General features: G+C 49.4%; 2 protein-coding genes across 2 annotated transcripts in view; one reads left to right on the top strand and one right to left on the bottom strand.

The window, feature by feature from the left end:
- Positions 1-1,729: 1,729 nt before the first annotated feature.
- Positions 1,730-8,381, top strand: Slc46a2 (solute carrier family 46 member 2). Its single transcript, XM_028856444.2, has 4 exons — positions 1,730-3,036; positions 4,514-4,597; positions 5,172-5,328; positions 7,396-8,381. The coding sequence occupies exons 1-4, from the start codon at positions 1,902-1,904 to the stop codon at positions 7,451-7,453; spliced, it is 1,434 nt and encodes a 477-aa protein (XP_028712277.1). The 5' UTR covers positions 1,730-1,901; the 3' UTR covers positions 7,454-8,381.
- Positions 8,382-10,315: 1,934 nt separating this feature from the next.
- The window catches only part of Snx30 (sorting nexin family member 30), a 103,146-nt gene continuing 86,090 nt past the window's right edge, over positions 10,316-27,371 (bottom strand). The window contains exons 8-9 of the mRNA XM_028856445.2: positions 19,849-20,001; positions 10,316-16,150 (exon numbers count right to left, since the gene is read on the bottom strand). Coding sequence (XP_028712278.1) covers positions 16,091-16,150; positions 19,849-20,001 — 213 coding nt within the window. The 3' untranslated portion in view covers positions 10,316-16,090. The remainder of the gene's footprint in view (positions 16,151-19,848; positions 20,002-27,371) is intronic.

Here is a 27,371-nt window from a genome sequence, read left to right on the forward strand (position 1 = left end):
GAACTTTCTCGCAATTCAACCGTCCTTGGAGTCTCTGCCACGCATGGGAGCAGGCCCCTGGGTTGCGTGCTGAAGCCTTGGAAAAGTATGTTAGGAATGGAGTGGGAGAGTCAGGTATGGGTTGGTGAAAACAGGCTGGGGTGGGTGGGGTGGGGGAGAGAAACTGGTGAGCCAGATTCACAGGTACATCTCACAAGGGGAGACTGGGTGGCACATCTTTCTCTTTGCAGAAGTCAGAGTTGTCTGGGTCTGGACACAAAGAAGGTCCTGAGCGGTGACAAGGAGTAGAGAGGACACCCCCACTTAAAAACTACCAAAGGGGCACAGGATTACCCAAGCACTGCCTTGAATCTAATCCCTACCCACTGTAGAAGCCCATTATCTGTCCGGCTCTAGACCCTCCCAGGAGGTTTGTGTGTCCTCTTTGTAACTTTGAATTCATGCCAGTCGTGAGACCATTGCTGTGTCAGGGTCGAGGGTGGAGAGACAAGAAGAGAGGCCGGGTGATATTCTAACTGTCCATGTGGAACCGAAAGGCCATCTTACTCCTTGGTGTCTTTTGATTCTTGTATCACTCTGAGCTTCATTCCAGAAGCATGTACTTGAAGAAAGCCAGGGGCCGGGCCGGGGAACAGAAACCTTAGGCCAGGCTACAGAGGATTGAGGCCATGAGGCAGGAAGAACAACCACTAGGAAGCAATAAGGGCCTCTGCTCCTGTCTTTACTCAGAAGAACCTGCTGTCTCCAGTGAGCTCCACCACACTCTGCCAGAGCCCAGTTTCATGCTCTGAAGGGACATCTGGGACTGGGAACTGAGGCTGGAGCCCAACAGGAAAGGCCCATCCGTACAGGTGCATGAAGGAGGCACTTCTCTGAGAGGCCTGTGGCCGGAAGGGACTGCCATTGAGTTAACTTCTTTGAAAGTCTGTGCCAGTAGCTTCTTATACCATGGGTCCTTGTTATTTTATTTTTATTTTTAATTACTTGGTTGTGTGTGTGTGTGTGTGTGTGTGTGTGTGTGTGTTTCTGTACTACAGTATGTGTAGGTCAGAGTCAGAGTTCTGAGTGGTTCTCTCCGTCTATGGTGTGGGTCCCAGGGATTGAACAAAGGCCATAAAGCTTGGCAGCAGGGCCTTTCCCTGCTGAACCATCTTTTATGTTTGTTTATTTTTCTTTTGCTTTTTGTTTTTAATTTTTATTTATTTTATTTTATTTTATTTTATTTTTATTTTTTTTTTTGAGACAGGGTCTCTTGTAGCCGACTCTCTATGTAGTTGAGGATGATCTTGAATTTCTGATCCCTCTGCCTCCACGTTTTGAGCGCTGGAATTACAGGCATGTGCCATCATTCCTGCTTTACGTGGTGCTGGAGTTAAGACCTAGAGCTTTGCGCACACCAAGGTTCCTCCTACTTCTGACAAAGAAAACTTGATACCTCAAAGTTACATCAAGCAGAAGCCTCGGGTTCAGACCCCTGCCCAAACCTGCCTCCAAAGGAGGAAGAATTTGGAAACGCTCCCTGGGTGGGCTCCAGAGCTCGCTCAGCTGAGGTTCAGTTCCTTCCGTCCTCACCGGAGGCCGGTTGTATGGCCAGCTCCAGGACGTGTGGGGAAGGAACGAGGCTCGTGTGTGCTCTGGCTTCACTGGGCAGTTTCCAGCCTGCTCAGCCAGACCCGGGTGGAGGTGGGGGCGGAGCGCCGCTTTTTCTGACCTGGGGAGGAGGGGCCGCAGGTAAGTCCCTTGGCAGCTAGACAAGCTACTGTCACACGCGCCGCCCCAGCGCTTCTCCCAAGGCGCACCTGAAAAGGGCTCTGGCACTGAGCCCCGATCCTCCAAGCCTCCCTAAGATTTGGAGCATCTCCTTGCAGATAGCAAACTCTGTCCCCTGTCGCATAGGTTACATGGGTCCCAGAGTCACCTGTCCGTGCGGAAGCCGTCTCTCTGGCTTCCAGGTGAGGGCTTGGATCGAGCCTGTGGTGGCCTCAACCCAGGTGGCCGGCTCCCTCTACGATGCAGGACTGCTCCTGGTAGTGAAGGAATCCTTCGCATCGGAGGCTGGCGGCTCCTCCAATCACAGCGCTAGCCAGTCGTTCGGGAAGCAACAGGAGAACCAACAGCAGAAGGCCATCTCCAATTTCTACATCATCTACAACCTCGTGGTGGGTCTGGCACCCCTACTGTCCGCCTATGGCCTGGGCTGGCTCAGCGACCGCTACCACCGCAAGATCTCTATCTGCACATCAATGCTGGGCTTCCTGCTGTGCCGCATCGGACTCCTGCTCAAGGTGATGCTGGACTGGCCCGTGGAGGTGATGTATGGAGCAGTGGCGCTCAGTGGGCTGTGCGGGGGCTTCTCCGCTTATTGGTCCGGGGTCATGGCGCTGGGATCCCTGGGCTGCTCCGAAGACCGCCGCTCCTTGCGCCTCATCATCATCGATTTGGTGCTGGGCTTGGCTGGGTTCTGTGGGAGCATGGCCTCAGGGCATCTCTTCAAGCAAATAGTTGGGCACTCTGCTCAGGGCCTCGTGTTAACCGCCTGCAGCGTGGGCTGTGCGGCGTTTGCCCTTTTCTACAGCCTCTTTGTGCTGAAGGTCCCTGAGTCTGTGTCCAAGCCCAACAAGGTGTACCCCACCGTAGATACTGTGTCCGGCATGGTGGGCACCTATCGAACCCTGGATCCAGATAAACTGGACAAGCAGAATGTATCAGAGAACCCTCTGGCTCCCGGCAAAAAGAAGTCCTCTCGAACCATCATCGCTTTGCTATTTGTGGGTGCCATCGTCTATGACCTGGCCGTTGTGGGCACAGTGGATGTCATGGCCCTTTTTGTGCTCAAGGAGCCTCTCAGTTGGAACCAAGTGCAGCTGGGCTACGGCATGGCTTCTGGATACATAATCTTCATCACCAGCTTCTTGGGTGTCCTCGTCTTCTCCCGCTACTTCCGGGACACCACGATGATCATAATTGGGATGGTCTCCTTTGGGTCTGGAGCCCTTCTCTTGGCCTTTGTGAAGAAGACATACATGTTCTACATTGGTGAGTCTGGGGCTTAGGGAGGCAGGGCACTGCTGACAATCTGTGTCAGAGCTTAGGGGTGTGGTCTTGGAGTCCCAGTTTAGTACCAGGGACAGAACTTGGGAGTCCAGGAGGTACAAGGGAGACGGGAATGGGTTTGTCTGTTTTGCGCTGGGTATTTACCTGTATTGCTGACTGAATCTCGCCACGGTGGGACCCATGGCTCTGGGTCAAGGAGGTGTGGTCAGTGGATCTCGGAATCAGCATGGAAGGCTCCCAGACAGCCTTAAGTGGAGATGGGTTCATTTAACTTTAATAATTTTAAAATTGTATTTATTTCATCAGAGTGGGGAGATGGGCACGTTGTAATGCACCTGTGATGCTCAGGGGGCAGCTTGCCAGAGTTTATTTCTCCTTCCATCGTGAGGGTTCAGGGACCGAACTCAGGTTATCTGACAAAAAAGCAAACCCCTTTACCGGTCAAGCTGCTTCCCCTGTCCTCTCCTCTCCAGCGTGTTTTTTTTTTTTTTTTTTTTTTTTTTTTTGGGGGGGGGGGAGTTTCGAGACAGGGTTTCTCTGTGTAGTTTTGGTGCCTGTCCTGGATCTCGCTCTGTAGCCCAGGCTGGCCTCGAACTCACAGAGATCCGCCTGGCTCTGCCTCCCGAGTGCTGGGATTAAAGGCGTGCGCCACTGCTGCTTATTAACAATGCACAACATTCCTCAATAAGTGGCTCCAATCGAGCTCCATTGGCTCTACAACCGATGGAGCACCTTCCCATAAGACCATGGACTGAGGTTTCTGCTGGGGGACAGACGCCAGCCAGACAACCGCAGGCAGAAAGTTCTAGAACTCCGGCCGCAACAGAACTTTCTACAGCTGTGGAGTGGGCGTCCATCTTTCAACAAAATGTCCACTGGGCTTGTCCGGCTCCCAAGCATTTGCCATGTGGCTGTGTAAAGAAAGAAGGGAGTGGAAGGCTTACTTCATGTTTCCGTACATAGGCTGCATGTGCCTTAATAGCTAACAACTTGGAAAGAAAAATTCTAGATGGTTATCAGGGAACTGCCCCAGGCCACCAACCTCAGAGACAGCAGCTAGCAAAATGGCAAGGTCCCAGCTAAAGTCTTCTGCAGAGGACAGAGTGCCCCTCTCTCCAGCCCTTTCTATGGTATCTCTCCACCCCACCCCACCCCACCCCGCCCCCACCGCCCCGTCTCTCCCTAACCTCCCTCCTTCTCTCCCGCCCCCATCTGCAGTTGGCTAGTTAAGAAGGCTTTAGGGAGGTGTGGCGGCTGAACTAGGGGGCCTTTTCTGAAAGGGCCAGAGATTCAGAGTCTGGGCTACTCGGGGTGGGGCTCCAGCAAAGAAGTCTAATGCTTCCAGACCAAGGCCACGGGGACTGTGTGGGGAGGGACCGGGAGGGAAGCCTTTGCTTTGCTCTGCTCTCCTGGGTTAAGGCTGGACTCCAATGAGAAGTGTTCTTCCGATCTGTTACAGCTCGAGCCGCCATGCTGTTCGCACTGATCCCCATCACGACCATCCGATCAGCCATGTCCAAACTCATAAAGGACTCCGCCTACGGTGAGTGAGCGAGAGGACTCTCCCCAGGATGTCCTGCCCAGGCTGGCACAGACTTACTCAGCTTGTGGCACAGACTTTCAGAAATACTCAGAAGATCCAGAAGCAGGGCTCGGGAGACGGCTCAATTGATCAAGCGCTTGCCTGAGGTCCTGAGGTTGGATCTCCAGCACTCGTATAAAATGCTGGTGTGGAAATACATACCCAAAGCCCCAGTGCTGGGGAGGCCGAGAGGAGGATTCCTGGAGCTTTATGTCTACCCCTGGCCTTCATACATGCACATATGTGCACACACACACACACACAAGTTCTAGAAGCATCCTCGAACTTATAGGAACACACTGGTCTCTAACTAGGGCAAAAAGAATGGAGAGAGGAGAGTAGACAAGCCTCACCAGAGTCAGAGAAAGGTTCTTCGGGAAGATCCAGCTGGATGGAGGCAGGATTCCCATCAAATGGAGCCACGGGGACCGGAAAGGAGTCCTTAGGATCGCGAGGGGTCTCTGGAGCTCCCCAGGGACCAGGTAGAGGAAAGGGATAACAGCACATCTCTTGATAACCCTTGTCTCCTCCACAGGAAAGGTGTTCGTCATCCTGCAGCTGTGCCTAGCTCTGACAGGTGTGGTGACATCCACCATATACAACAAGCTCTATCAGCTCACCCTGGACAAGTTCGCCGGCACCTGCTTCGTCCTGTCCTCCGTTCTCTCCTTCTTGGCAATTGTCCCAATTGGGTAAGACAGAAACTGTCTGCTATGTGGGTTGGGGCCCTGGTGTTTACGTCAATCAGACTTTTATTATTATTATTATTATTATTATTATTATCATTATTATCATTATTATTATTATTACAAGTGCCCTCAAAGAAGAACAGACGCCTCCCAAAACCTGGCCCCTCCCTGGCAGTTTCACAGAATGATCGATTATTAGGGGGCTTCACATACTTCCCTGCAGTTGGAGACCCTGTTAGAAACTCGCGGGGAGCCATTCTGACCAGATCTTTGGTTTGGATCCCTTTAGGACCCCTCGTCACTTCCAAGGACTGTTTCTTCCCTGTGTCCTGAAGGGACTCAGCCACCACCCCTTGGTGTGAGCTTCCCAACAAGGCCTTAGCCAACAATCCCTTGCCCTCTTCCTCTGAGGGACCATCTCCTTTGTGACCTAAGAGCACTCAGCTCCAGGGGAGCAGAGACAGAAGGCCCCAGCCGTGAAGAGCAGGCCAGCTGCTCCACAGCCAGGCGCTAGCGGAGGACTCGAGGGATCGGGGAATGGGAAGAAAGGACGGGTTAGTTCTGGCTTCACTAGGAAAGAGTGTGCATCACAAAGGTGTGTGTGTGTGTGTGTGTGTGTGTGTGTGTGTGTGTGTGTGTGTGTGTGTGTGTGTGAAAGTTGGTAAGGAGTCGCTTTATTTTTAAAGAATTGTATTTATTTTTATTTTGTGTCTCTGAGTGTTTTGCCCACATGTACATCTGTGCACCAGGTGTGCGGTGCCTGCCCACTGAGGCCAGCAGAGGGGATGGAATCCTCCAGAACTGAAGTTACAGATGGTTGTGAGCCACCAGCTGGGTGCTGGGAACCCAGCTCCGGCCTTTTGAAAAAGCAGCAAGTGCTCTTTCTTGCCCCCTTTTTCTTTTTATTTAATTTTGACTCGTACAACACATCCTAACCACAGCCCCCTCTCCCTCCACCCCTCCCGGCCCCTCCCGACCTCCCTTCTTCCCCAGATCCACTGCTTCTCCATTTCCCTTCAGAAAAGAGCAGTCTTCCCAGTGATATCAACAGAACACCGGCAGCAAGGGATCTTAACCACTACGCCATCTCCTCAGGCCCAAGAAGCCACTTTCTTGTTGTTAATTTGAAAGATGGGCTATAGGTAGTAGTGGAGTCCATCTTTTATCCCAGCACCCCGGAAGCAAAGGCAGCGGATCCCTGAGAGATGGTCTTGCTATAAAGCTCAGGCTGGCTTCAAACTTAAGCCTTCCTGTCTCAGTTTCCTGTGCACTGGGATTGCAAGTGTGTGCCCCTACATCTGGCAGAAGCCACATTTTAAAGCACAAAAGGCAGGCTGGGAGTGTAGTTTAATCCGTACAGTGCTTGCCTAGCATGACAAAGCATCAGCTTCCATCCCTCCCAGTGTGATGGTGTACATCTGGGATCCCAGCTCTCAGAGGGTGAGGCAGGAAGATCAGAACGTTCCAGGCCAGCCCCAGCCTGGGCTTCCTGAGACCGGCCTCAAAATAACAACACGAACGACTGGGGCCAGGAAGATGGCCTGGGTAAAATGGTTGCCGTGTAAGACACAAGTTCAGATCTCCAGCACCCAGGAAAAAGCAACTTCAACCTCAGTCCTGGGGTTGCAGACAAGAAGGTCCTCAGAGGCCACTGGTAACTGAACTGAAGTTGAGACCACTAACTCTCCTTGGGATCAGTGAAGGTTAACTAGGCCATTGATATTCATGGGAACTCATCACTAGGCAGGAGTTGGAGGCAAAGAGGCGCTGGGAAGATGGGGCAGCTGCCTAGTTCACAGTGTTACTGGAGACAGGGAGAAGTTCGTTATCCCGGGACTGGAAAGAATCGGGTGAGTTCTCTAGAGCCAGCCTTCTGGAACTTAGTAACATCTGACACACTATAGAGACAAATTCTCTCCCTGTCGGTGAGAAAGATTGGTGGGAGATGATTCAGGCCTAGGTGAAGATGAAGAGCTCCCTACCGCGCCCCCCCCCCACCCCGCCCTCCCCCCACTCCCCGCGCCTCATCCCAGCTCTTCTTCTATAATTCTCTTTTGCAAATTCTTACAGCCTTGTGGCCTACAAACAAGTCCCGAGGTCACAACAAGGAGAGAGTGCCGAGAAATGAAGGAGCTGAAAACACCAGCGATCACCAGGTTCTGCCCATGAAACCCAAGTTCCAGCCTTCCGAAGACCTGCTGTGGCCCTTGGGGCCCGGGGAGGGGGAGGGAAAAATCACTTTCTGGGTATTGGAGGAAATTTCCTAGTTCTCAGATGTCTCTGCAGGGTAGAGGTTAGGGTCTGTGGGTACCAGCTGCTTGCACAGGCATCCTAGGTCCTGGAGGGGTTCGGGCTCCTTCCAACCAGCCCCTGTCCTCCATCACTGTCTTAAAGGCCCCAAGAGACGGTTAACAAGTTAAGTGCTAGAAGTTCTATGGAAGACTTAAGTCCAAGGGGAATGAGCATGAAATGGGCATTTTGTAAAACTGACAACAGTTTTGTATGTACGACAATAGTTTTTAAGTTAATGTAAAATCTTGAAAAAACGAGCTTTCTTGGTTGAGTCTTCCTCAGCTGGAAACAAGAGGGCAACGCGCTGTGGGGAAGTGTTAACACTGTTGCTTTTAGGAAGCAAATGTCAGGACTAGGGCGGCAGCTCCGCGGATGGAATCCTTGCCTGGCATGCACGAAGCCCTGGCTTCCATCGTCAGCACCTCCTAAGCCAGGCGCAGCTGTGGGCACCTGAATTCCCAGCACTTAGGAGATAGAGGCAGAAGGATCATAAGTTCAAGGCGATCCTCAGCTGTATCGCCAGTCTGAAGCTGGCCGAGAATACATGAGATCCTGCCTCAAAACAAAACAAAACAAACCCAGCAACAAAAGCCAAATCCAGCAAGTCCAGAAACATGCAACGAAACATTTTCAATCTCTTTCCTGAGTGAATGGTTTAACAACACGGGGATGTTGAGCAGCAGCTTATTCTGAGTTACTTACTCAGATTGTCCGTTTTGCTTACAGAGCAGAATTATCTCCTAATAAAATCAATATTCACAGTGTGAGTACAAATCGTTCTTTCCCTGGTGGGATCCCCCTGTAACTACAGATATGGCATTCTCAAAGTGGAGTGAAATACAGAGAATGTATTTAAATGTCAGGGCATCTGGACAGTTTGTATCTGACTCCCTCGCAGGGAATGATCACAACTTGACTTCCTCCGCCCTCCCAACCTCCCTGCACCCACCCCATCCTCTTTCCTTTGTCCTCCTTGCATCTTTAACTCTTGAGGTGCCAAAGGCCCTTGGTTCTCCAATAATCTGTCCCCCCACCACCCCCCAGACCCCAGAATTTTTCCAACACCTGAGTCAAAACTTCCAGCTCCCCAAGATAACTTAGCCCCCTTATTTTCCCCTCACTCACCACTTAAGATTACCGTATCCTTTCTCTCTTCCCTGACTGATATAATAGCATCACCTCCACCTCCCAGGCTGTAAGGCTCCAAATGACCTCTGACCTAGTCTCCTTTCTCAGTCTTTTAATCTGGCTGCCCATAACAACCTCCTCCTTTATCACTTCTTGCCATGGCTTTAAAAAAGATATTTATAACCTCTGTGGGGTGTGTGTGTGTGTGTGTGTGTGTGTGTGTGTGTGTGTGTCATTTACCATGTGGGTCCCAGGGAATGCCAACCACCTTCACCTGCTGAACCATCTCACCAGCCCTTGCCATGGCTTTTGCGATTTATTTCTACCCATGTCCCAGGTCTCCAGCCTGACCCCAATCATCCAGCATCTGACCTCTGTACCTTTATAAAAGGGAAGGGGGAAGGTATATAAACACTCCTTTAAAAATCAGCTGACTAAGCATATAGGAAAGGCTTACTCATTAATATTTAACTTGGACATATCTCAACAGGTAGTAGGAAGAGCCCTGCCATAAGGGCTGTCATATAGCAAGTGCCCACCAGAAAGGTGCTTTGTGTACATAATTACTAGCTTGTCAAGAACCCTATAGGGAAGGCCTGTCTATACTTTAAAGTATTGAAGGCTCAGAGATGTAACTATTCTAGAACTAGTTATTAAATCAGACAATGGAATTGAAATCTCAAATCTCCTTATTCTATCTTGCTGTCCCATTTTATATCACTGTAGTATTGAATTAATGATGTTGGATTAACTGTATGTATGTATGTGTGTGTGTATATAAAAACACATATATATAAACACATATATAAACACACATATATGTTGTTTTTAAATAGCACCTCACCATGGAGCCTTGGCTGACCTGGAACCCAGTATTTGACCAGACAGGTCTCAGACTCACAGAGATCTGCCTGCTTCTGCCTCCCATGATCTGGGGTTAAAGGCGGGCGCCACATCCAGCTTCATTTTAAACTACATGTATATGGGTGTGTCTGTTGAGTGGGAATGTGCATGTAAGTGAGGATTAGAAGGCAAAAGAGGTCCTTGGGTCCCGAGAGCTGGAGTTACAGGTGGCTGGGAGCTACCTGGCACTGGTACTGGGAACTGCACTCGGGTTCTGTCCCTGCAAAAGCACTCTCATAGACTGCAGGCATTCCCTTTTCTTGGAAATGCCTCAAAAACATGGCAGGAAAAAATGAAACAAACAAACAAAAACAGGAAATGGCTGCCCCGACCTGGAATACAATGAGCTGCTTGCTACTGTTCCGTGCAGGAAGAATCTCTGTGTAGCACCCGCCTGGCAGTCTCAATGATACTACAGCAATTTGTCTCCCTAAATTGGTGCCAACTTAGAAGATGCAGGAGAGGGCAAACGGTGGCAGGGCCTCTAGTCAACAGAGTTTATGTGAGTACTTATGTATGCCTTCCCCTATTACCCTGCATGTGAGAATCTGCATGCTCTGATTCTCACACGCAAGTTGTCATCTGTTCAGAGAAACTTCTAAAAATCAGAAAGACAGGGCCCCATTTCCCCTGTCCTAACAGGTACAAATGAGCACATGACCCAGGGTAAATAAAGCATCTTTTATAGGTTTATTGGTCCATTACTTTAAGTTAATTGAGGTAAAGAATTTTATTTTAATTTACAAGCTAATAGTTTATCAAGCAATACAAATTCTTTGTTTACCTCAAAATGTAATACTAATTCCATAGTAAACAAGAAACAGAATTTCTTACACACAGATATACGAAAAACCAAAGTGGACAAGAACCTCGTGCCAGCATCAAAAATACAACAAAACAACTTTTTTTCTCTTCTTTTTATAATCTCTGGTTCCATAACAAAGAAGAGGGTGACATTCTTTTTTGGTAGTTTCATGAGACAAAGACTTGGATCTGTAAATAAATCACTTTCTTATCAACACGCATTCTCTCAAGCACTTATGTTCACAGCTTTTGTTTTGGCTTAATGGCAGCATGGAGAGAGAGAGCACACAGCAAGACTCCATACCTCAGAAGCCTGCTTCTTTCTCTGTAAGTTTTAAACACAAAGAACAATTTCTAAAAAAAAAAAAAAACAGTCCAAAATTTTATTTTAATCCCCCCAATGACCAGTTAAAATGTGAGTTAGAAAGTTTGTTGGCAGTTTGTTTTGTGGGAGTCTGTCAGATGGGGCTGTCTCTCCATGCATTCCTGGTCACACACACACACACACACACACACACACACAGTGAGCAGGACTCTGAGGAGAGGCCGAACCCTCAGCAGGCACCGTCTAGGTGGACAGTGCTGACTGGTAAAGATGGCCCAACCCTTGGCAGGCACCGTCTCGGTGGACAGTGCTGACTGGTAAAGATGCTGGTTTGTTCCCGGATGAAGGCCCAGCTGACACAGCCATCGCTTTGTTACACCAATCCACATGTTGCTTTGCAGTCTAGGAAAAAAAAAAATCCCTCCTCCTCCTCCTGCCCTCCAGCACTGTTCCTGGCAGAGCATCAGTCTAAGGCTGTGAACCAGCCTGTCCAACAGCAGTGTGCCCAGGTGTTAGCTGCTCTGGCCTGGGCTGTGGAGAGCCCAGAATCACCCGATACTTGGGCGGTACTTCTGGGAGAGGCGCATATCAACTCGTCACCACTGGCTTTAATACTAAGTGAGTCCACAGAACAGGTTTGTGTTATTTGGCATTTCAACCTTGGAGAGTTTCTATCCCAACGTGCTCTAGGGCCCGTTCTGCAGAGGCAAGGGTAAACCTTCCATGCTGGCCCAATCTAGGACTCTCTGAAGCTGTGGGATTCGTCACTGCTGAGAATGTCTGTATCCTCCACAGCCCACACCATGCCAAAGCATACTAAGTTCATCTGTCCCACTCGGAAACAGCAAACAGTGCCGTGGTCCCTGTTTCTTGACATTATTTCAAGTACCATTTGGCAACAGCAATATTTAGTCTCGCCTCCCAAAAGGCCACCTTCCTTCTGTGACCCTCACTTCTGGCTTGTGACTTTCAGAGGACTGAACATGGCCTGTGTTAAGTTTCTAGACCACCTGCTTCCACGTGTAAAACGTTCTATGCAGACTTTTTAAAACACCAGCTGAGGAGTAAGGCAATGAGTGGGTACTGACAAGTTTCTAAGAACTAGTTATGCTTTTAACAGTCCGGCTTTTTCTGGATGTGTTGGTTTCCAAGTGCTGAGAACAGATAAGAAGAGATACACATCTTACTGGTCTCTTTAGAAGTTCCCCCCACCCCACAGCACTTACTTACAAACTACAGTAGTTAAAAACTAGTAATGTGGTTTTGGTTTTGCCATGAATAAAGGGTTGGACAGTCAGCCACACCCAGGAATATTTCAAACAGATACGATCAAGAGAGAATGGTCAGTCCCCACCCCAGCCTCCTTAGACAAAGAGTCCCTGTCCTCCGATGTGTGTAGCCACAGGGACACCTTCAAACCTAGAGTAGGTTGGTAGAAGAAACAGAATCTCTCATTATTCACTAAATTATAAACAGGGAGGGAGGGAGCAGCCACAACACACCTACAGCATCTCTCTTTGGCCAAGAAGAGGTCATTTTCAACTATACTGCTAAGTGCCACCTTCTACCTGAGCAGAGACAACCGCAGGTGATGAGAAGGCACAGCCCATCTGTTGCCATCCTGAAGTCTTTTGAGAGTGAGAAGGCAACCCCAAATTCCAACATAATCTTGTAAATGAAGATGACCAAAGTCCCCTAGCTGTGCCGTATGCTTAGCTTAACTGATTTCCAAACTCCCTTTGTGAGAAGGTGGAGTTCCAGAAGTGAGAAGGGGGTGCCCCAGCCTCAGCCACAGGAGCTGATCCCCTGGAAGAATCACTCTTCAGGGTCACCAGTTCCACCTAGCCAGAAAGGATCCCAGTTCCAGTCCACTCCAAGACCCAGACCAGTAGGGCCAATGCAGCATCTAAGGTAGTCCTTGGCCTTGCTCTACCCATCCCAACCAGCTCAGGAGAGCATAGTGTAATAACGTTTCCATGATTCAAATGACCTCACTGAAACAGAGGCAGCTACCTAGGCCTTCAGTTCCACAGGACAGGACCAAGTCAGGGAGTCTGAGTGTTGTCCTCAAAGAGAAACATTGGCGCCATGCTCACATCTAAACCAGAACTTCACTGGCCTCACCAGAGGCTGTAGTGTGCATGGACAGTTTTCCTCCGTTGAGTAGGAAGAACGCATTCCATGGGCTCACGTTTGGCAGAAAAGGAGACTTAAATTCCATTTCTATCCCCAGGTATGGTGGGTTTTTCTTACTTGGGCTGCGGGGAAATGCCTGGTGAGTTCAGGATAGCTTGGTGCACACCAAGCCTGTTTCCTCCTTAAGCCTAATTCTCCATTCCCCAGCACTCATTACTGAGCCCTAGGAGAGGCTAAAAGCCAAGCCCACACAGGCTGGAGTGGCTCCCTCCTTACTCCAGAGCAAAGCCTCCTTGCTTTGGGCAGAACAGCCCAGATTCTTCTTGCAAATTGGCAGCATTAGTATTAACCTTTCCTGCTACAAACTACAGCAGTCTCCTAAACAGTCACCTCTCTCAAATTCTCTTTCGCCTTGGCAGATTTCTAACCCAGTGAACAAACCCTCCGTTTCTCAGGACCTGGACAGTTACTAGAGTCAACTTTCATTTCTCTGTCATGCGTTCAAGCCCTAAAAGCTATCTATATCCCTCTGCCTGAGGTACGGTACACTCCACCCTCAAGGCAAAGTCTCATGGAAAATAAACAAGAGGGATCCGTGACTTCAAGGCAGAGGCTTTGGAGGCTCCAGAAGAAACTAATGGAGCCTCTGAGGCATTTTTGGCACTGTGATCTCTGAGCTATAGTTTGTGTGGGGGAATCTCTTTTGTGCTTGGCCAAGAGGAAGGCAATGCTTATGACTGCTGAGCTTCCGGGGACCGAGGGAGCCACAGGAGTAGGGAAGGCAGGAGGCCTCTTTCACGGTCCGCTGCCCCTCCCCTCCAGGACGAGCCTCCTCAGCTCGCCAGATGCTACCTGAAGACAGACAAGAGTACCTTCTTGTGCATGGGGTTCCTGGCTCGGCCACTGACATCGTTCCTAGGGGACAGAAGGTCTCCACCATTACAGCTCTTTCTGGAATCCCAAAGCCAAAGAACATTGCTTGCTGGCCAAATAAACAGAAAAAGACAAAAATTTCAAGATGCTGTGAAAGGCAGCCTCTCATGAGGGAATGACTGTGGACCCTGCATCCTTCCCTACATTTCCCTGTGCAGCCCAGGGCTGTTTCCACAGGGCTCCCTTCTTTCTTAGCTAACCAGCACACAGGATTGACTTGGGGTTTCAGCAAGCAGCTGGTCATCAGATTTTAGCTTCTCCTTAATTCTTTCCAAGCATCATGACACTGGACACTTATCAAGCACAAGGTCCACAAAGCGAAGTTTCATGTTTCCCAAAGCTGCACATCGCTGCTGGGCCAGTCTGGTGTCTGCTGCCATCCATCAATGGAGGCCTGTGGTGACTGAATACATGCCCTGACTCTACCAGCATGCTTGGGTTGGCTCTGGGCATTCACACCCACGCCAACCCGATGGTTTAGAGGTAGAATGAGATGCCGAGCCACTGAAGTTGGGGGTGTACAGACTGTTCTTACCCTTCTGCTTCAGTGGGTCATTTCTATTTGTACCAAGCAAAATTCACATCAAAGGATTTTAGGATGGCACAGATGGATGGGGTTTAGGCAAGTACCAATAGTTTCAGGAATTATTATTTCCATCACACATTGGTCAAGTTCCAGGAAAAGACAAATAGTTTCATGCTGTCTAGCTGCTGTCCACGATGTCCCAGAGGCAGCTCAGTGGAGGTCCAACTCTGTTAGCAGGAGTGACAGGATTTCAGCATGCTGTGTGTGTGTGTGGATTGGAATTTGCAAATTAACTTGTATATGAAGCACTAACTCGACTGCTTCATTTTAAAAATAAACAAAACCCCTTCCCATTTATTGGCGGCTAGGATTTATGGGTTTTTAGCAAAGAGCCACAGAAGAAAGAACATACTATGCAGCTTCTTTCAGCAAGAAAAATGATCTGAAAGAGATCCTTCTAACTGTTTTTTTGTTTGTTTGTTTGTTTGTTTAATGGCAAACTGAAAAGTTTCAAATGCAGACTTTGAGCACAGCCAGCAGGCCCCAGATTTTGGCTGCAAATGGAGATTTCCACAGAACCAGAAGCAAGGAGCATGCTGTCACTCCTCACATCTGGGAGGGGGGGGGACTGCAGATACTTTCCTTCCTGATCACAGAATTTGGGGGGTTAAAACACTTCATATAGAACATTCACACTGAATTTACAAATTGTGGCAGTCCTAACAATGCCACACACCAGCCCTCACTGTGAGGTTGCCCAGATGTTCAGTGGGCAGGACAGGAAGTATGAAACCAAACATTTTTGGTGAGGTAAAGGCAAATTGCACAAAGCAGACATTGGAGCTGAGGCCTGGCACACGGGGAGAGTCGCTGACCACAAGACAGCAGCGGTTTCCTAACAGGTCTAATCCCAACCACGGTGACGAACAAGCAAGACAAACACACTAACACCTTCACGGAGAAAAAAAAAAAATGCACCTTTTTTTCCAATTCACACCAAAAAGCTTCTCCTCTATAGCATTCTGGTGCCAGAAACAAGATCCGGGAGCATTCCCTTCAGCTTCCTGAGGCGTCACACACGGACAAGGACGCTGGCCTGCTCACTCAAGCACGGATGCACACAGACACTGACTTAAACGGACCCATGTGAACCAGAAACAAGCCAAGGGATGCCCCTCACGATGAGCAGGCAGGAGGCCACAGTCACAGCCACAGGCCACCGTAAATTAAGGACTTTCCAAGAAGGTACCTATACCTCCCATGCTGGGGCACGTCAATGACCCCCGCGGGTCAAGTGCAGAGCCACAGGGTCTCCACAGCAAGCCACAGCTGCCTTCCTCGTGTCCCGTGTCCCTGAAAAGCAGGGCCGCCCGCTGCTCTGTCCCACAACAGCAATTGGGCTGCCCCCAAAGTGCCGTCACGTCATCTGGGGGTTGTCCTGTCCCTCAGTTTCAAGTCTTCGTAGTGTTCCATTTAGGAGGTTCCTTCACAACACCGAGGTATGCTTCTGTTGGGAGATGATTACAGCCTCATGGGCTCCACCAAGGAATCGACAGGAAACCGAAAACAACTGAGGGGGGAGGGGCGGGGGTCACAAAGGAGAGGCACTCGCTGCTGTGATGTTTTCCCAGGACCGCCTCTCGGCTCTGCAGGGACATTCTGGTTCAGGTGCCGTGCCCTGTGGAGGCAGAAGAGTCTCGGGGCCGCCGGGAACACAGCTACTTGGTCTCCTGTTTCTCTTGCAGTAGTGGAATAATCGACTCCCACGCCATGAGGCACTGGAACGAGAAAGCCCACACAGGGTCAGCTGCTTAGCACTACTCTGCCAATCCTGATCCTGCGGGGTCACCCTTGTCCATGGCGCCCACCTGCGTTATCAATACTGCTATCAGCCAGAGGAGGCGACAGGTGTTTGTCCGGAATGTGTCACCCCCGTCTTTATCAAAGAGCAGTGTCCTTACAGGGCTCGCAAGCATTCATGAGTGGGAAGCCTACACCCAGGGAGTGGAGATGGAGCCACGCTAAGAAAATCTGTCCCTTGACTACGCAAAAACCAGACCAGGCAGGAAACTTGATGAGGACACCAGTTCTGAGCCCCGATGGAGACACGGTTGGAGGTGTGGGTGGAGCTGTACAAGGATGTAAACATGAAGGGCCAGCCACCTGAGTCAGGGTGGGTGGGAAACCTGCTCTCACTCACCAACCTCAAGTTTGGTTTGCTTGTCTGGGCTACTCTTAGTTCTCCCCAAAGAATGGGGAGAAGGGAGGCCAACAACTCTTACAGTGATTCCTGTGCATGTGAAGGGCGGGAACACATGTACCAGGACATGTGTGTGTATGGATGTCAGGACAACCTGAAGGGGTCAGCTCTCTCCTTCCACCATGTCAGGCTTGGCAGCGAGTCCCCTTACCCACTCCAGGGGGCCATCGCACTGGCCCAACTATCAGGTTTCATTAGGCCCATACGCTGTTCTCTATTTTCCATTCATTGTCCCGTGGTTCAGGCAGAACATGAATGCAAACTGATATTCCTTTCGCTGCAAGCTCCTTTCACTCCAGGTCCTCGGAGAGGCCAAGAACTTAGAAGATGTGGGCACTGGCACTGAGAGCGGTGCCCCAGTAGACACGCTCCTCCCTCTGAAGACTCTTGCAAGAGGGAAGGATAAACCCACTGTACCAGACAGCCTTGGGGGAAGGAGGACTCTGCTGAGTCACTGGGCGGAGTTCTGCAGAGGAGAGAGGCATCACCAGGTCAAGCAGACGGGGAGTGGTGAAACTTCTCCCTGATACCTTCCTGGGCGACGCAGAGGCCTGCCCTACATAAGGACAGACTAGGCGGCCTCAAGGAGCTTGCTTCCAGCAGTGGACCCCAAGGGAAGTCCACAGAATTCCAAATTCTAAACTAGCCCCTCCTAGCTACAAGGGTCTTTGTGCATGTCCCAAGAGGAACCATGACCAGGCAAACCTTTTTCGGTCCTCAAATGTGTCAGTTCTTCTCTTGCCCAGGGACTTGCATATGTTGTGCCCTTTGCCTACGGTAGATGTGAGTCAGATCTTTGTCTCTACGGATCAGAATAAATGTTATTTCCACAGATTGGTCTTTCCTGCCCTCTCCACCAGGCCCCTAGGTTTTTGTTTTTGTTTTTGTTTTCCTTGTTCCTTAACTTTAACATACTTATTTCACCCTTGCCTCTGGGAATCTATCATCAGCGCATCTCTGATGGACTGGGGATGCCTAGGGGGCTGTGCAAATCCGGCTATTCACCAACTTTGTAAACAATCCTTTGCACACAAAAAGTACAGGAAAAACATCAATTACACGTAGATGCCAAGACCAGGCCTCAAGGTAGTTACCCTGTTTAGGGTACAATGAGAAGAAACAGACAAAGACCCGAGTGAGCATTCTGGGACTTTAGAGATGGTGGAGTCACCCACCACGGGTATGATGGAGACACTGAACCTGTTAGTTTTAGACTGGGAAGTAAGAACATGAAGGTAACTTTTACTGACTGTTTGCCACATGCTGAGTATGTTCTGGTAATGTGAATGTGCATTTTACTTTATCTTCACAATCATCCCCTGAAAAATGATTAGTACTTAACAAATCAAGAAGGAGAGAGATGGGCGGGTGCCTGGCCTAACTCACAGCCAGCAGCAGGAGGCCCTGACTTCATGTGGGGAGCTTCCTACCTTTGAGGAACCAAGGCTGTTTCCAAAAGCATGTGGCCCATCTCCTAAGCTGATTGTGCATGGGACAATCCGGACTCACAGTTCCATCAGTTAGATATTTATAGTTTGGTACTCAAAGGGTGGGTCAGCTTGGGAGGAATTTTTAAACTTCTGTGAGTGTTGGTTTCTTGAGCCTCAAACTGAAAATCATAACATCTTCTTTGCCACACCACCTGACATGACCATGTGGCTTGGGTCCTGGAACCTTGACGAGGGAGGTGGTGAAGAAGAAAGGACAGACATACAGACATGCATGCAGCAAAGCTGGGATCAGGCGGGGGTGTGCTCACTCGGATAGAGGGTTCCTACTGTCAGCAACATGGAGCCTCAGTGAGTTTATTAGGTACAGCACAGGGGAGGGGTATTAGCCAGTGTTGGTAATGTCCGTAGGCGGCCTGTAGGCTGAGTCGAGCAGGCTCAGGCTGTAAACACCTGGCAGGAGGAAGCTAGGGTTCCAGTCTTTGTAACACCCTGATCAATTGTTCAAAACCACTCACACTCCGGCCCAGCAAGCTTTGCTCTCCCTCCTGAGCCTGCCCATGATTAAATGGATTTGCCAGTTTCCTGTGGGTCAGAGGCCTCGGAAGCCTGGAAATAGGTCAACAATACCTCACTCAGGACTTCCTCTGATGCCCACACCTCTGAGCCTGATGGAGGGTTAAATTTCATGAGCTGACTTGTGCTAAGCACCGGGGCAGATCCAGTTCGGAAGCAGCAGGGACTCGAGAGAAAGGGCAGGGAAGGATGGAGGGCGCCTCCATCTCCCCCACACTCAGCTCTGTCTCCTCGACTTTCCTTCATGAAGCCGGGAAAAGCACAAGCACATCACCTCAGAGCAGCAGCCACAACCACGGAAGCCTCAGCAACAGCCCAGGCCAAGGATGTGTCCTACAGCCACAATCTAGGAGACAGGCCTATCCCCAACACCTTCCGGGGTGAGAGGCTGCCCTGTTTCCCACACCTTCCGGGGTGAGAGGCTGCCCTGTTCCCACAGCTGAATCTCAAGGTCACAAGTTATTTCAGCTGAAACCGGACCGTTGTTTAACTGTAAGTGCAGATGAGACACCAAGACTCATTACCAGAAATGACTCCAAATTAGATACATTAGGAGTGAATCTTGATTTTGGGAGATGGCTCTCTCCCTCTCACCCTCTCCTCCCGTGTGTGTGTGTGTGTGTGTGTGTGTGTGTGTGTGTGTGTGTGTGTGTGTCTGTGTGTGTGTGTCTGTGTGTGTGTGTTAATGGGAATGTTTAACCTGAGGTCCACAGATCAAGAGGATACAGGAATGAAAGTCTTTTCTAATAGCATTGCTTTCCTATGTAATTCCATATACCTTTATTTTAGGTATTTAAAAAGAGTATTGTAAAATCTAACATTAACAACAAACGGGATTTTGGTAAGATGTCTATGAGCTTCAACAGATGACTAAAGGGAGTCCTTGGCATGGTGAAAATGAAGACCCCTCTATGTGGAACCACAAGGTAACATAAGAAACCCCAAAGCCTCCATAAACTGGGGGCACCCAGGTGCTGGTCTGGCCACTTCCCCCAGCACGTGCAGGAGAGCCTATGAGAACTCGGTCTCTGCTCCCACATTCAGCTGCGCTCTGCCAGGGCGCTGGGGCAGCTCAGATGCAGGTTAAGGATGGGACAAGGAGGATCGTGCTCTGGGGTTTCTGGGGGACACCCCCCCCCCCCGCCAGGCTCTGACCACTAGACACCGCAGTGGCACGGGACCTGCTGCTCACCTTCTCATAATACTGGATGTTCTTGTCCGCCAAGCCCACGAGCAGCTGCCGGAAGTCATGCCGCTTGCTGCCCTGCCACCTCTCCATGTCAGCCTTCAGGTCAGCGTTGAAGCACTCCATCCTGTCCTGGCACTTCTCCACATCTGCCGGCACCTGGAAGGGAAATGTATCCGTGGCTGTGAAGTGCGTCTGGTTTCTCCTGCCGTGAGCCGAAGTGCTAAATTAAAATGTCCCTGGAAAACGGCGGCTCTCGGGTTGTGGGATCTAGGAAGGGTTCGTAAAAAGCAAACATCATCCCACTCAACGGAGCAGAGACGCACAGGAAACGGGCGTCTGTCTCCATTTACAAATGGGAAGGAAAAACCCTGCAATCGGAGTAAGGTGGCTTAGGATCCTTTCAGGATTTACCCATCCATGCTGACAAATGGGGACAGACTTTCCACATACAGCAGCAGCCCTGCGTACAGTCCTATGTCATTTCAGAACTAGGAAAGAAGGGGTTTCCTGGGTCACGGGAACTAGTCCAATACTCGTGATGTCTGATGATGTCTTCCCTCATTTTCCTGCGTCAACTGTAATAACCAGACAACCAGTCAGCTCCCTCCTCTGAACTCCACGTCATAAATAAACTGGGTACCTTTCTGCGCTCTGGGTGGCAGATAACCAGAAAGTCCCAGAATGAAAGGAAAGTATCCAAAGAATTTGAAGCATAATACAGCAGGTGGTGTCAAGTTTTTCTTAAGGTTTAGGAAGACCTTCTCCGAAGGGAAGTGCCCCCTGGGTTTCGTGACCTTCACTTTGCTACAGTGAGTTGCATTCATCCCACATGGCTAATGGGGCTCCCGGTCACCGTGGCTTGCCAAAGCCAGACTTTCCTGTCTTGTCTCAAGTGCCCCTTTGGGCCCATGTCAGGTGCCAGAAGCAAGTGAGACTTTCAGGTTTCAAGTCCCCAGACCAATGAGCCCAAATGTCCCAAGTACAGGAGTAACTACTGGGAGTCAGTGTCTATCAGCCAGGACGATGTCGACATGGCAAGGACCGGGCTGAGGGAACTGGCACCTTCCCTGGTGAAGTTGCCCAACTACATGAATACGAGGCTGCTGACAGCTGACACCCAGGCTTGCAGGTAGGTGACGTTGTGACTGTTTCTTGTTTGCGTGTTTTTGTGATAATTAACTGATGAGTAACACCTAGTATTCCTTATTGTTAGTCACGCTCCTTGCGTCTGACAGACATTGGGATAGCAATATCCAAGGATAAAAGATGGGCGCTCTCTATAATAAGATACAAAAAATTGGGGGCTGGGTCACCTGCTAAGGCCTCAGATGGCAAAAAAAAAAAAAAGTCTGAATTGAGGATAAGCTGTTGTTCCCACACAGGCTCCTCCATGTCTGGTGAGAAATTCCATCAGAAAAAGGCTCAGGTATCGGTGCTAATGGTCGCGGTGTGCTCGTTTGTTTGGTGAGCTAACGCTGTATGTTTTCCTGTGTGGTGATGCAGAGTGGTAGCCTAAATCCATCTGAAATCCATATTCTTGAGCTCTTTTTGTGGGCAGGGCATTTATATTAGGGCATCCAGGCCCTAATATACAAATCTCTACCCGTTTCCTTCTCGAAGCAAGGCCACAGATTCACATTATTCACTCCCTACCACTGGTTATTAGAATCTCCCAGGAATGTAAGACAGACAAAAATCCCAAGACTTGAGGGAAAGAGGTGCTCATGGCTTCAGGTCCCAAGACCGATGACAGACTAATTCCTCTGTCACGTACAACACTGTGGTTTCTCAGCCAAATACACTGAGTAGAGCATTTTCCTTCCCCGCAACTGTGAATAGCAGCACATTGATCCTCACAGCCCACGGAAGCCTGAACCCTAGACAGGCATCTCCAGCATCAAGCAGCCCCATGTGTTACCTGTGTGTGGTGCACAGAGGTTTCTGTGTGAGCCTGAGGTTGGAATACAGAAGGACACAGAGTGAGAACACCAACTCCCAGGGAATGGTGAGGAGAAGGGAATCCAGTGACTGAGAAGCCAAGAGCACATTCAGAGAGATGGGGAGCCACGGGCTCCTTTCCAGGGGAGAAGCTAGAGAGACAGAGCAAAAGAGCCAAGAGGAGCCCACAGTCTCCCCGAGTTCCTGCAGCGCTCATCTCTGAATGCTCACAAAAGCCAAAGCTCGCCTCAACGGTGCAAAGGCCGCAGGGAGCCCGTGTGGAACCCGTAAAGGCAGCCAGCACTGGCTCAACATCTGTGAAGTGGGGACACTCACACCGACAGAAGGCTGGAATGGAGGAGGGGGAGATAACAGAACCCTGCCCACCTCGGTCTGCAACCACAGCTGCTGTGAAACTTACCAGAAAACGCCTCTCTCTCCACCTGCCAAAAGTATATGGAGAAGACAGATAGATACCCTTGCTTAATGCTCTCCGGTCTCTTAGAGCTCGCCATTAAGATGTCTGGGGCTAGAGACACGGCTCAGTGGTGGAGTGTTTGCCTGGCAGGCACCAGGCTCTGGGTTCAGTCCCCAGTATGGGAAAGGGGAGTCTCCTAGAAGGATGTGATGCTCGGAACTGCAGCATTAGGAAGGCAGGAGCAGGAAGACAGCCAGTCAAGGTCAGCCTGGACTACAGGGCGAGACACTCACTACGCCAGCAACAGCGTGCTGGGGCACAGCTCAGGGGACAGTACGTGGTTACTATGCAAAGGCCCTGAAGTCCAATCCCAACACGGTGTGTGTGTGTGTGTGTGTGTGTGTGTGTGTGTGTGTGTGTGTGTGGAGTTGCTGCCCTTTTGACACAACTGTGGTCACTGTCAACCTGACTGGATTTTAGAATCACCCAAGAGACTCTCTGGGTGTGTGCAGAAGGGGTTCCAGAGAGGGTCAACTAAGAGAAGGCCCTCTCCAAACACGGATGGGGTGCCTGCTGAGTTAAAGGGGAAAGGGGCAGGGACACTTGACTGGAACCCACGTTCACCTTTCTCTGCTCTCAACTGTGCATACATGGTGTCTAAAATAGCTGCTTTCTGCCATTTTTCAAAAATTCCTTTTAAAATAACTATATTACTCGAAAGACCAAAAAAAAAAAAAAAAAAAAAAAAAAAAAATAACTATATTATGCCGGGTAGTAGTGGCGCACACCTTTAATCCCAGCACTCAAGAAGCAGAGCCAGGCGGATCTCTGTGTGTTCGAGGCCAGCCTGGTCTAGAGAGCGAGTTTCAGGACAGCCAAGGCTACACAGAGAAACCTTCTCTCAAAAAAACCAAAACAAAACTCTATTTTTGTGTAGCATCTTTCCTGACCTCCCTCATTCTTTCTTGTTCGCTGTTGGCTTCTTGAGACAGTGTCTGGCTGTGTACCCCAGGCAGGCCTCTAACTGGGGATTCCCCTGCCTCTCAGGCTCCTGAATACTGGGATTACAGGCATGTTCCACCAGGCCCTGCTTCCTTATTTTTTTTCTGATTTAATGATACATGAATGTATTAGCATGGAAAAGAGAAAAAATGCAAAAACTATAGGTACTGGAGAGGTGGCTCAGTGGTTAGGAACACCTGCTACTCTTGCAGGACATGGGTGTGGTTCCCAGGACCAACATGGCAACTCAGCACTACCTGTAACTCCAGTTCCAGGGGTTCCAACACCCTCTTCTGGTCTCCACAGGTACATGGGACATACACATACATGTAAGTAAAACACTCATGCACATGAAGTAAGTCTTTCTTCTAAATGCAAAGTTGACTGAAATGTAAATGTCCCCTCACTATGTACTCAGCGTGCCGATGTCTAGCCCAACTTTACAGATCAAGTCCTCTGACACTTCTGTAGTAACAGCTGAGTCTCTCTCTGAAGAGGGCCACATTCTAAGACTTGTGAATTTGTCCTGGAACAGCCAGCAGAGGGCAGCTGGTCTCCTCCTAGGCCTGTGGTTTCGCAACATTAAAACCAGGAGGAAAGCTAAGTGCCTTAGTTACGGTTTCTATTGCTGTGAAGACACACGATGATCCCATGTCTCTTCACAGACTCGAAACTCTTATAAAGGAAAACGTTTAACTGAGGTGGCCTCATAGTTTCAGAGGTTCAGTCCGTTATCATCATGGCGGGGAGCATGGCGGCGTACAGGCAGATATGGTTTTGGAGAAGGAGCTGCTACATGTTGATACGCAGGCAACTGGAAGTAGACTGAGTGCTACACTGAGCAAAGCTTGAGCAAAAGTGACCCCACAGTGACACACTTCCTCCAACAAGGCCAGATCTGTTCCAACAAGGCCACACTCCTAAAAGTGCCATTCCTTTGGGGGCCATTATCTTTCAAACCACCACACTAAGTCTACACAAAACGGCTCCACTTTCTGAGGGCAAATCAGCTCAGTGTCTATGGTTTTCTCAAGACTCAAAAAAAGAGCAAAACTAGAAATCCTATCCAGTTATGTCTCTCTCAGCACTAGAAGCCTCACCAGACCTGTCCTCGCTTTCACCGAGAGACCACAGGGCTCCAGCCAGCACCTCAGTCATGCGGTCCGATCCTTCATCCTGACTCCTCCATCCTAGAGTGACTACTCTGTCTGAGGTGAGGATCCTGAGACCCATGAAGCTCCTTCCTTCCTCTGGTTTACATAAAAAATAATTAGGTTTTAGGCTGGGGACACTGCTCAGTGTGAAAAACTCTTGCTGTATAAGCATGATATTAAGTTTGGATTCCTAGAACCCACGCCACTCTACAGAGTCTGTAACGGGAGTCAGAGATAGAATGGCCGGAAGCTCTCAGGCCAGGTAGTCCAGCACAGAGCAGTGAACAACAGAGACCCTGAGGCTTCTGGGTACCCACATGAACACATCTCTCTCTCTCTCTCTCCTCTCTCTCTCTCTCTCTCTCACACACACACACACACATACACACACACACACACACACACACACACACATACACGTAGTTTTTCTTAAGTGATTAGATTTCAGTATGCCACCTCAAAATTCTCTCTCTCTGGATCAACTTTCTTTTGTTTCTTTCCTTTTTTTTTTTTCTTAAGATTTCACTTTCTGTTGCTATGTGCAAACCCAGCCCTCACCCCCCACCACTAGACTACCAGTAACTAACGGAGCTGGCTGGGTCTCTGGAACACAACTAAACCTAACTCACTTCCTGATGCCCTGGCTTTTTACTTCACTAACAGCGGCTTTAATTGTGAGCTCGAAACCATATGAAGATAAGCAGAGCAAAGCCTAAAGTTGCTCATTTCCTCGATGTCTGTCTACATGCTGATGGACAGCCAGCCATGGAGCAGGGGTGGAGGGGAGAAGTGTGAAGCTGGAGCTTAGGACACAATGAAATGTGTCTAAGGCTCAAAAAAGGCCAGAGACTGGAGGGGGGCAGAGCTGGGGAGATCAGTGAGCAAGCATTGCAACATGAGGACCTAAGTTTGAATCTCTGACACCCACATAAAAGCCACCCCTGGGCAAGGTGGCCCTGAGCTGTGAAGAAAGTCAACTGAACAAGTCATAGAAAGCAAATCAATAAGCAATATTCCTCTATGGCTTCTGCTTCAGTTTCTGCCTCCAGAGTCCTGCCTTGGCTTCCTACAAAGGACTGTGTCCAGGGAGATGTGTGCATGCAGGGAGCGCGTGTGTGTGTGTGTGTGTGTGTGTGTGTGTGTGTGTGTGTGTGTGTGTGTGTGTGTATACCATGGTCTTTATCACAGCAACAGAAAGCCAACTAGGACAAAAAGTGATGTCTGGATTTTTAAGAACACTGAATTGACAGAGATTATGCCTATTGAAGATGCACGATTTGACATGCACATAAACCATGTAATGATACCATAATCACTCTGGCATCCACGGCACCCAGGAAGCACATCAGATCTTCAGAATATGCTCATTTTATGACTAAAGGTTGGGCCTCCTGAGCAGCATCTCTTACTTCCCCACTTCCTAGCAACCACCTTTCTGCTCTGTGTTTGTAAGTTCTTTAGACTTTACACATGAGATCACAACCACTTATGTTTTCCTAAAGTGACTGCTGACACTGCTATGCTCTTAAAGTGTTTTTTTTCATTCCAGCAACCACATGTGCTCACACCATCTGTAATGAGATCTGGTGCCTGTGGGGATATGTGCAGACAGAACATTGCATACATAATAAATAAATAAATCAAAAAAAAGATTTATTTATTTATTATGCATACAGCATGTATGACTGCAGGCTAGAAGAGGGCACCAGATCTTATTACAGATGGTTGTGAGCCACCATGTGGTTGCTGGGAATTGAACTCAGGACCTCTAGAAGGGCAGTCAGTGTTCTTAACCTCTGAATCATCTCTCCAGCCCCGATCTCTATCCTTACAGTTAAGCTATATCACAAAAAAATAAAATGCTAAGCTGGGCAGTGGTGGTGCACACCTTTAATCCCAGCACTCGGGAGGCAGAGCCAGGCAGATCTCTATGAGTTCGAGGCCAGCCTGGTCTACGGAGCAAGATCCAGGACAGGCACCAAAACTACAGAAAAACCCTGCCTTGAAAAACAAAAAATAATACAATAAAATGTTTAAATATCTAGTCTTCCATGTCATTCCGGTTCAACGAGGCTGGGATGTGGGCTCAGCACACGGAGCCAAGTTCCAGATCACAAGAACAGCTAGAAGATTCCAGTGAAAGGGGCAGCATGAAGATGGCGGAGACTGTGCGCCTGCCCTCATTTCCACCATGGGTTCCTCACAGCACACAGGAAGGGGGCCTGCGACAGCCCATGGCAAGAGAAGCAAGGGGTGGCAGGGGTGGGGTGTCCATCAGCTACACGCTCTGGGCCAGTAGACAAGATGGCCAATCCTGATTGTCAAGTTGATGAAACTTGGGAATCACCACGTTTGTGAAGGGTTTCTAGATTGGGTTAACTGAAGCAGGCATCATTCCACGAGCTGAGGTTGTCACTGAATAAAAAGGAGAAACGGGTTGGGTACTACTTGTGTCCATGGCTCTTTGCATCCTGGTTGTGACACCATGTGATCGGCTGCTTCACGCTCGTCCTGCTATGTCCTCCCAGCCATGCTGGACTGAAACCTCAAATGTAAGCTAGAGTAAACCCTCCCTTCCTCTAGTGACTTTGGGCAGAGCAAGGAGGAAAGTAACCGACATGGGCTCCTATCCCGCTTTCTGTCAGAGGCAAGCAGCACTCATGTTCTAGTGTGGATTGCTGCGGGATATCTGCGCACTGTGTGAAGGTGTATGCTGTGACTGGTGTAATAAAAAGCTGAATGGCCAAGAGCTAGGCAGGAGGTATAGGAGGGATTTCTGGGGAGAGAAAGGAAGAGGAGGAGGAATCAGGCACACAGGAGACACAGAGAGGAAACAGGAGGTGCTAGGTGGAAGAGAGGTAACATCACATGGTAGAATGTAGATTAATAGAAACGGGTTAATTTAAGTTACAAGAGCTAGTTAGGAACAAGCCTAAGCTATAGGCCGAGCTTTCATAAGTAATAAGAAGTCCCCCCCCCAAAAAAAAGAAGTCCCTATGTCATTATTTGGGAGC

Source organism: Peromyscus leucopus, chromosome 2 (assembly GCF_004664715.2).
Source record: "Peromyscus leucopus breed LL Stock chromosome 2, UCI_PerLeu_2.1, whole genome shotgun sequence".
Taxonomy (NCBI): Eukaryota; Metazoa; Chordata; class Mammalia; order Rodentia; family Cricetidae; genus Peromyscus; species Peromyscus leucopus.

Bases quoted from the DNA above. Each gene is read 5' to 3' on its own strand.
- Slc46a2 (XM_028856444.2), top strand. From the start codon at position 1,902: ATGGGTCCCAGAGTCACCTGTCCGTGCGGAAGCCGTCTCTCTGGCTTC. The intron at 3,037-4,513 runs GTGAGTCTGGGG...GATCTGTTACAG, and splicing joins GACATACATGTTCTACATTG to CTCGAGCCGCCATGCTGTTC. The intron at 4,598-5,171 runs GTGAGTGAGCGA...TCTCCTCCACAG, and splicing joins CATAAAGGACTCCGCCTACG to GAAAGGTGTTCGTCATCCTG.